General features: G+C 39.8%; 1 protein-coding gene across 1 annotated transcript; it reads right to left on the bottom strand.

Moving 5' to 3' along the window:
• Positions 1-2,914: 2,914 nt before the first annotated feature.
• Positions 2,915-8,848, bottom strand: CA1H5orf46 (chromosome A1 C5orf46 homolog). The gene is made up of 2 exons (XM_078442812.1): positions 8,506-8,848; positions 2,915-3,097 (listed from the first exon to the last, which is right to left on the bottom strand). The coding sequence occupies exons 1-2, from the start codon at positions 8,573-8,575 to the stop codon at positions 2,958-2,960; spliced, it is 210 nt and encodes a 69-aa protein (XP_078298938.1). The 5' UTR covers positions 8,576-8,848; the 3' UTR covers positions 2,915-2,957.
• Between the last annotated feature and the right edge of the window lie 1,199 nt (positions 8,849-10,047).

The following is a 10,047-nucleotide window of genomic DNA, read 5'->3' as shown; positions in this document are numbered from 1 at the left end:
CCCAGCAGGTGAGGGGAAATTCACAACAATTGGAGCCTTGGGCGGGGGGGGGTGTTCAGAGGAATTAAGAATATGTATATTTTTCAGAACAATGGTGACCAGAATCCAGTTCACATGGCTCTAAAGTAATCCAGAGTGGAGAAGGTGAGCTATTCTATTCACTGTCCTGAAAGCACATATCTAGTATTTTTACGTGCCTGACACACTACTTAGGCATCAAGATATGGAGTAAATAAAGACAATTCTCATCTTTATCAAGTACCCCATTCCTGTCATTCTGTCTTTCTACTCAAATCTCACTGATTCTTTTAAGACCCAAATTGCATCTCATCTTTGCTATAAACATACCCCTAGCGTCCTGGTATCAACCATAGCTCCTTTCTGTAGAAATTACCTGTGATGTTTTGCTGACATTTATCTTATTTAGCATATTAGTCATTACTGCTTTTGCTGGGTCATCATACCATAAGGACTGCAAATCTTTGAGAAGGGATTTACATTTGAGTTTTTTCCTTCAAATTTCTGCCCCTACTTTGTGTATACTAAGTGCTTAGAAATACTTCTTGATGATCTCCTCCCACTCCCCATCCCCGTCCTATCTATGGTCTTCCCTTGGACAAAGGACAGCTAGATTTTTACCCTGAACAAGTACTGCTATGTCTTTCAACAAAGATCCCCCAGGATTTCTCAGTCAAATTGCGGTAATAGGTTTTATATCTGATCTTGAAGATACCTTTCCTTAATTAATCAATTCAACAATTATTCACTAAGTGCCTTACTTAACCTATAAGGTACTGTGTTAGAGCCAGAAGCTAGTTAGATCTGGTCCCTATTTTCATATAGCCACATGATTGAAAATAAAGGTGGTGATATATGTTATAATTGCACTATAATTGCACAAGATAAAGTAATAGAAAACTAGGGAATGAAAGAAGATAGTGTTAATAAGAGTGATTATAGAATTGTTTTCTGAGGAGGTGACTTCTTAAGTTTATAAATTTTGAGAGAGAGAGAAAGAGAGAGAACGCCAGCAGGGCAGGGGCAGAGATAGAGGGACAGAATCCCAAGCAGTCTCCATGCTGCCAGCACGGAGCCCGAGATCACGACCTGAGCCAAAATCAAGAGTCGGACACTCAACCAACAGAGCCACCCAGGCGCCCCTCTGAGGAGGTGACTTTTAGATGAGCTGTAGGACAAGCACTAGCTACAAGAGAAGGGAAGAGCCTTTTAGGCAGAAACGAAAGCAAGGTCAGACAGCCTGAGATGGTTTTAAGTTCCAGAAACAGGAAAAACATCATTTACGTAGAAAACAACAAGGAACAGAGAAGATGGTTGAAGTGGAGTTGCTGTTCCTGAACCCCGAGCTGACAGCAAGCAGTTCTCCAGTATTTCCAACAGTGAGCTTCCAGGGTTAACAGAGAAAAATAAAAGCACTATTATTTCATGTCTGGGGAATTCCCCAGGGAAGGAATAAAAAGAAATATTGTTTCAACTCCTTGCTTGCTGTTGTTTTGATTTATAACAATAGGAATTCAGCTGGAGTGTAATATGTACTTTGTACATAGTGGGCGTTGCTCCTGCTTGCTTGTCAGTTTCTTCTTGTTTACATTAACAGTCATTGTAACTCAGCAGTTGCAAAAGCAACCACAATAGAAAAATAACAATGCAAAAATAAATGTCTGTGAGTTTCAATAATTTGTGCATAAGGATGGTATGCAGAATCCTGCCCATCCACATGATAATATATTGGTCTAAGCAGATCACAGATTACAACATGGACCCTGATGATTTCTAAAGAGAAGTGATTCTTAATCTGTTATTGGTCATAGACCCCTTTGAGAATCTAATAAAAGTCAGAAGCATTTTCCTTAGAAAAATGCAAAGATGCACACTTACACAAAATGTGAATAAAAATTTAAAGGGTATGCAGACCATCAAGGCCCAGCCTTGTAGTCCAGAGCATTAAATCAAGGGCTTTCAAAATTGATGGGATATCAGAATTACCAGAAAGCTTGTTCTAAAGTGTACCCTTAGCTTTGTCCTAGGAAGACACAAGATGGGATGAAGGAAAACTCATTTTGTATAAATTCTCCAGGAGAGTATAGACCACACATTGTCAAACTCTGCTTAGGGATCTAGGAAGGAGAGAATTAGAGGCAGAGACTCCGTGAGGTGGAGATTGAAAGCACCTGGAAATTCAGAACAAACTGGATCCCAGAGAGCTGAAAGTGGGGAGATTACTGTGGGGCAAATAAGAACAGGGTGAAGTAGATGTGAAAATCAGAGCCTGTGTAGACTGGAGTAAGATGTGTTAGGAGTTGTGTGCAGGGGCTTGGAAGCAGGTGGAGAGAACATTGGGAAGATTCTGGGCTGTATGCGCTGCCACCATGGCAATCCCTCATGATCAACACTCATATGAGAGGTTCTCTAGATTGTCTCTGAGGAGAGATCAGCTAGTCTCTCTAACCCTCTTGAGTTTCTCAAACTAGAAAATAAAGGCGGGATTCACCACATGTATCACTAATGAACACATCACTACCCACCACCTTCACCAAAGAATTACAGTGCCTGCCCTGGGTGGGTCCTTTATTCCTTTAACTTTACAGATGAGGAAACTGAGGCACTCAGCGAGGGAGGGCCTTGCTCAAGGTCACCCAGCCAAGTAGCACATATGTCAAGACCAGAACCTGGCTTTCTGTTCCCTGGTCCAGTGCACTTCCTCCTTCCTACTTGGTCTCGAGATTAAAAATATTTTACGGAAGCACTTGTTGGAAATGCGTACACTCCAAAAGAGTTCAGGGAAATTCATTCAGATGCAAATATATCTCAAGATAGGGCAATACTTTTCAACTCAAATAATACATTGTCATGCACCACAGTTTTGTTTCTCATTCATTTTAATGCAATGCGGTCATTACCAACAGCAAACTGGACAAAAGCAAGGTTTGTCACAGTGCTTACGTGCTCCTCGTCATGGAGCGGAGGATGAACTCCACTGCATTCTCAATGATCTCTGTGCCCAAGAGGTTTAGGAATCTTGGAAAATCTGGCTCTGTTTTTTTGTCTGAGTCATCTGGCTTGTCATCTGGTTTGTCATCTGAAAAACAAAACAGAATCTCAGAAGTGATTCTCTGCAACAAGAAAGGGAAGCCTCTTTTCTTTGAAGGGAACCCTTAGACCGCTTTTTACCCCCTTTCATTAATTATACAGCCTCGTACAGTTATATTTGTTGAACATTTAATGCCTGCCTGGCCAAAGTCATCACATGCATCATCTCAGTTGTTCCTAAAAACAACAGGTGTCGATACTTAGGTAGACATTGATTTCCTTTCTGGTTGAGAAAATTGAAGCTCATGGAAGTTAAGTAACTTGTCCACAGTTAAGCAGCCAGTTCCAGCATTGAAATACAGAATGCCCATTTTAATGTACTTTTCTCCACGCAATCCTGGCAAGCGGTAATGAGAATAATGATGGCATAATAACGGGTAGAACTTGTTGAGCATATACCTATGTCAGATAAGCTAATATGTTGTTGTATCATTTTATTCTCACAGCAGCCCTGTGAGGTAGGCAAAACTCTTATCTCAAGTTAAAGTTCAAGAAGTGGAAGTTGAGAGAGGTTTACGAGCTGGTTCAAAGTCACACAGTTAGTAAGCAGCCAAAACAATTCAATCCCATGTTTGACTAGTACTAAAATCTGGATTTGTAAGCACTCTGTGCAGAACTGCATAATGCCCCCCCCCCACCTTCTTAACGATAGAAATATCTTTGTTTCTTTATATTGTCTAATTTTTCTACCACAGAGATTACTTACAAAATACAAGTTATCAACAACAAAAATGAGCTGAATAGCCTTTGACAGCAAAGCTACGATCTAACCACAAGTGTAAGATTGAAAGTAGAATAATAAGGATGATGACAAGGAGAAATTCTATCATTTGTACATCATTTTATAGTTCTGTAAATAATGACTTTGTAAATGCTGTGTGATTTTACCCTTGACCAGTCTTTCGAGGGATGTAGTTCTTAGTTCACTGGACTAAGAAACTGAAAGGATTAAGTGACTTGCAGGAGACCTCACAAATAGCAAGAGAAGATGGAACTATAAATTCAGGTTTCTTACCCTTAACTTTTAATCAAGTGCCTTTTGCAATGAGGACCAAGGGTCCAAGGAGTGAGGTTGGTGACATGCAAGTTCCCTTGGGGCGTTTTGGCTTTGCTTAGTGGTCTCACTGGTTCAGGAGATTCAAAGTAATGGAAGGGTGGCAGTTAGTAGCTTCAAGTGGACTCCCCTCTGGACGCTGGTGCCAGGACAAAGTGGGATTTTTGTCTTTTAGTTTTAGTGTAGCCTCACACATAGTGTTGCCAGATTCAGTAAATAAAAATACAGGATACCCAATTAAATGTCAGATACACAACATTTTTTTTTTTAATTTTGGTATAAGAATGACCATGCAATATTTAGGTCATATTTAAACTAAAATTGTGGGGCATCTGGGTGGCCCAGTGGGTAAAGTGTTCGACTTCAGGTCATGATCTCCGCGGTTTGTGAGTTTGAGTCCCTCATTGGGCTCTGTGCTGACAGCTTGGAGCCTGAAGCCTGCTTCACATTCCGTGTCTCTTTCTCTCTCTCTGCCCCTCCCCTGCTCTCTCTCTCTCTCTCTCTCTCTCTCTCTCTCTTAAAAATAAATAAACATTAGAAGATTATTCATTGTTTATCTGAAATTCAGATTAGACTGGGTGTCCTGTATTTCACATGGTAACCCCACCACAAGTTTTGATTCAAAGAGTTCCAACATCTAGGCACTGTTCCCCAACTCTGAAGGAAGGAGACATAACTAGCTTTTAGTGTGGAGGCTGTCAAAAATTATGTTAGAAGGCTTGCATCTGTATTGTATCCTAAAATAGAAACTCTTAGTCAAAACATGTGGCTTTCGATTTTGCAAACATTTGTTGTTTACTATGCCACAAGAAAAGATTTGATAGGAGCACCAGACTGGGACCTATAACCAAAATCAGTATACCAATTACTTATTCATTCAGCTGTTAATGTTTTCATTAAGTATTTTTTTCAGCTTACTATTAGGTACATAGCATATGCTAAGAGTTGAGATATGAATGAACATACTAGACATGATCCTTACATAAAATGCAGGGCCACCTCAGTGACCAGAATTGCTCTCTGTTCTCATCACTGGAAGAAGGAAAGATAATGCCAACTGAGCAGGTACTGGGATTGTGTTTTTATGATGTGCCTTAATCTTTATTTAGTTCAGTGAAGGTATTAACAGTTTTATAGAAGAGAAAACAGGTGCTCAGAGAAGTTAAATGACTCACCTAAAATCACACATCTAGAATGTGGTTGAGCCAGGGTTTGAACCTAAATTGTTTTAACTTCACAGAGCACATGATATATCTACATGATATATATCTACATGATATACATATATGTGTATCATATATACATATATATATGTATATATATGCATATATACATATATATATGTATATATATGCATATATACATATATATATGTATATATATGCATATATATATCATGATATACATATATATATATCATATATATATATGATATATATATCTACATTATCTACATGATATAATACTATCTTCAAGCAGCTTCCCCTGAAGACATTTACCAGGTACAAAACAGCAATTCCTTGCATGAAAAGTGAGTTCCTTTTTCCCGTGTTGCTATATGGTTACTTGCATAATAAGCTAATTTTATTGACTTTTTATTTTAATACGACACAAAATGCTAGCCTGTCAATATGCAAAGAGCCCTAGTTTGGAATATGTGTGAAGTTTGGATCATAGGCCCCAGTCCTTGAACCACATCTATATTAGGAGGTTTTAGAGTATGATGGACCATATGTTTTGGAGTCCTGTATACCTGAGTTTGATTCTTGTCTTCAACAAAAAAAAATCCACCATGGAACCTTGCACACAATTCTTAAATACTTTGTCTCTCAATTTATTCATTGTGTTATGTCAATATTGAAAGATATTTTATATATCTTTCACATGTAAAATATCTATGAAATGTGTATATATATATAAATACAGTGCTGCTGATATTTGTATAGTATTTATTGTTTACAAAGTGATTATAAAGGCATATTCATTTGACCAGGTGAAGTTGATTGTTGTCCCATTTTACAGATGAAGAAACTGAGGTTCAAAGCAGTGAACTGATTTAACCAGTTTTAGGGTTTATGAGAGACAGCTGGGGACTGGTCCTTAGGATATAAATCTTACCTTTCACTTTGCTGTGTTGATTACTTAAGGAGTTGATGGACCCGGTAGTGCCTGAGGCCACCTTTTTGGTAATTCTGTTATAAATCTTTTTTTTCTTAATTTTTGTTAATGTTTTATTTATTTTTGACAGAGAGAGGAGAGAGAGAGAGAGAGAGAGACAGAGTACAAGTGGGGAAGGGGCAGAGAGAGAAGGAGACACAGAATCTGAAGCTGGCTCCAGGCTCTGAGTTGTCAGCACAGAAGCCCAACGCAGGGCTTGAACTCATGAACCATGAAATCGATTGTGACCTGAGCCAAAGTTGGACGCTTAACCAGCTGACCCACCCAGGTGCCCCTGTGATAATTTCATTAGAGTGTGTGTCTGTATATTGTGCTGGTGGACTGTGGGTGGCTGAGGGTGTTCTGCCAAGTTACATTTAGAAAAGCAAAAGGCTCTGTTACTAAATATTTGCACTGGCTTTGTTTTTTGACCTATCCTTCTGAATTGAGACCAGCCAAGAGCTCACCATATTCTGCAGGCCAAAAGTAATGAGAATTTTGCAAGCTGCCTTGTGGTCCCCTATATCCTTGGAACGGGCATAACAGAAGTAAGCATGGGGCATGTGGGTGGCTCAGTCCTGTTAAGCATCTGAGTCTTGACCTTGGCTCAGGTCATGATCTCACTATTTGAGATCAAGCCCACGTCAGACTCTGTGTTGACAGTGCTGAACCTGTTTGGGATTCTCTCTCTCCCTCTCTCTGTGCCCCTTCCCTGATGTTGCTCTCTTTCTCAAAATAAATAAATAAATAAATATTAAAAAAATAAATCTTTAAATAAGAAGTAGGCACTTAATCATAAAGGACAGAATGGAGGGACTGGGGATTTCAGACCCAGGCATGCCACGTCTACCTGTGTCTATGCCCAAGTGACTTTCCTTCTGCAAGTTTTGTCTGTCAGCCTGCCAAAGGGACATGATAAAACTTGGCATTTTTACTTAAGAGGATTATTATGAGAATCAAATGAGATAATATGTGATAACAATAGCAGTTAATATTTATTGGGTGCTTATTAGGGACCAGATGTTTTTACAGTTTTTGTCTCTAATTTTCATGATAACTTTATGAAAAAGTTAACCATTGATATTCCCTTCAACGTGTGAGGCCCAGACAGGTTAACTAACATGCCTGAAGTTAGATTTCTGATTAATGGTAGAACCAGGCCTAGGAGTCTTACTCCAGAGTATACATTTTTTTCCCTCCAAACATTATTACTTAGAATCATCAAAAAATAAATTCCCCTCCCGGCTGTCAAGAAATTTATAATATGATAGTGTCGCGGTATCACATGACTACATAAGAAAAAAGGTCATTCCAAACTTCATTCATTCACTGAGGGTAGAGGCTGTAATTGAAGCACATTTGAATAAAAATCCTTTCTTTTTGTTAGAAGATCTGCCTCTTGGGGGACTTTAATACTCCACTTACAGAAATGGATAGATCATCTAGACACACGGTCAATAAAGAAACAAGGGCCCTGAATGATACATTGGATCAGATGGACTTGACAGATATATTTAGAACTCTGCATCCCAAAGCAACAGAATATACTTTCTTCTCGAGTGCACATGGAACATTCTCCAAGATAGATCACATACTGGGTCACAAAACAGCCCTTCATAAGTATACAAGAATTGAAATCATACCATGCATACTTTCAGACCACAATGCTAAGAAGCTTGAAATCAACCACAGGAAAAAGTCTGGAAAACCTCCAAAAGCATGGAGGTTAAAGAACACCCTACTAACGAATGAGTGGGTCAACCAGGCAATTAGAGAAGAAATTAAAAAATATATGGAAACAAATGAAAATGAAAATACAACAATCCAAACGCTTTGGGATGCAGCGAAGGCAGTCCTGAGAGGAAAATACATTGCAATCCAGGCCTATCTCAAGAAACAAGAAAAATCCCCAATACAAAATCTAACAGCACACCTAAAAGAAATAGAAGCAGAACAGCAAAGACAGCCTAAACCCAGCAGAAGAAGAGAAATAATAAAGATCAGAGCAGAAATAAACAATATAGAATCTAGAAGATCTGCCTCTTGTCTCCTAGTCCAGTGCTCTTTCTGCATTGCCCAAAGTCCCCTTCCCCCCTCTCCCCTTTATGTTCTGGAGCAGTGCTGCCACCTCCCTGCAATCCTGGCTGACAGTGCACAAGGTATGAGCTGCGGTCAGAAGCACTTACCTGCCTGGCAAGTCAGGATTAAGACCAGTAGTCCCAGGACAATCGTCAGCCGTAGTGCTGAGACAGCCATGCTTGTAGCACTGGGTATCTGTGCAGATAAATCATTCAGATGCACCCGAAGACTTCCTCCATTTATAGGGCATTTACAGGTGACATCACCTGCTACGGAATTTAGGTTGTTGCTCAAGATATCTGCGCAGCTTGCTGTTGGATCTCTACTGATGAACCCTGCCCTGTCTTTTAAACCAAAAGTTTTTCATATAGGGGAAGAAAACCCCTGTTGATTTTTCTACTGTGTATTTTATAAACAGCACTGGAGTAACTCTTTTAGAGAGACTTCCAGTGCCAGCATTGATGATTCGATAGTTATCAGGCAGAGTTACAATGCAGGGCCAGGGAGCAAGCAACAAATCAGATTGGTGAGGTGTGCCTCCTCCCCTATCCCCCTCCCTGTGCACTCTGCTTATTTTCCCATGCTCTGAACTAATTGCTTGTCCGCACATGGGCACGCCCATTCACACCCTCATGTCTTTACCTCATGTTCTTTAGTTTTCCCTGGACATCCTCCCCATCATCTCCCTTAGAGCATTTCTACTTATTCCTCTGGCTCAGGTTTACATGCCCCCTTCCCTGGGAAACCTTCCTGATGATGATGATTCCACCCCACTCCAGACAGTTGCTCTATCGTTTGCCTTCTAGAACCCTGGCATGTTGTTTGAGAACTAAGTATTTGAGTTCTCTTCTTCTTTGGTCCATGTATCAAAGGGCAGAGTGTTTTATTCACTCATGAATCTTCAAGGGGCTTAGTATGGATTTTCTAATTGGTCTCAGCTTTGACTTCATGTCCTTGGGAAGCTTGCTGTGGTTCTTCCCTGCAGAGGTGGACACTCTGCTCTGTGCCTGATAGGTGTGTGTTTACCGTCTCCACCAATACACTGTAGGTTCCTTAGGGGTCAAGACTATCTTCTTCAGAATTGAATACATGTCACTCAATGCATGTAGCAAACATTAAAAAAAGAAAAGAAAAATAAATTTTTGCACTCAGTGAAAAGGAATATTGGGATTGAGATGCTACTATGGATTTCAGGTGCAAAATACTATCCCTATGGAATACAAGTGCTCAATGGGGTAAAATTTGGTTCAAGTCTATATGACATTGGTTATCCTGATAACTGCTAATCCTGATAATTTATCCTGATAAATTTAGTTAATTGGGATGAGGCCTTAGTTTAGGAACTAAATAAACTTCCTAAACTTAGAGATTGACCAAAACATACACACTGTGAGTATCAGAGGGCCCTATCATATTAATTGAGGTGTGGAAACTGGAGGCTTGTCTGGTGTCACAGAACCAAGGCTAGGACATAGCCCTCTGACTCCCAGGTTAGTACTTCCTGCAAGGCAACACATTGCTCTTAAAAGTCATCAGGCAGCTCTGCTTGGACCCTTCCAGGTCTCTCCAACCTATCTTCTTAAAAAGACTCTGATCCTGTTTCTCCTATGCAAGGGGTTGTGATCTAGAGATAGTAGTCCATAGTAGTA

This window comes from Panthera onca, chromosome A1 (genome assembly GCF_046562875.1).
Source record: "Panthera onca isolate mPanOnc1 chromosome A1, mPanOnc1 haplotype 2, whole genome shotgun sequence".
Classification (NCBI taxonomy): Eukaryota; Metazoa; Chordata; class Mammalia; order Carnivora; family Felidae; genus Panthera; species Panthera onca.
Note: the sequence above shows the minus strand (reverse complement) of the source record. Positions and strands in the feature narration are given on the sequence as shown.

Bases quoted from the DNA above. Each gene is read 5' to 3' on its own strand.
- CA1H5orf46 (XM_078442812.1), bottom strand. From the start codon at position 8,575: ATGGCTGTCTCAGCACTACGGCTGACGATTGTCCTGGGACTACTGGTC. The intron at 3,098-8,505 runs GTAAGTGCTTCT...TTTGTTTTTCAG, and splicing joins AATCCTGACTTGCCAGGCAG to ATGACAAACCAGATGACAAG.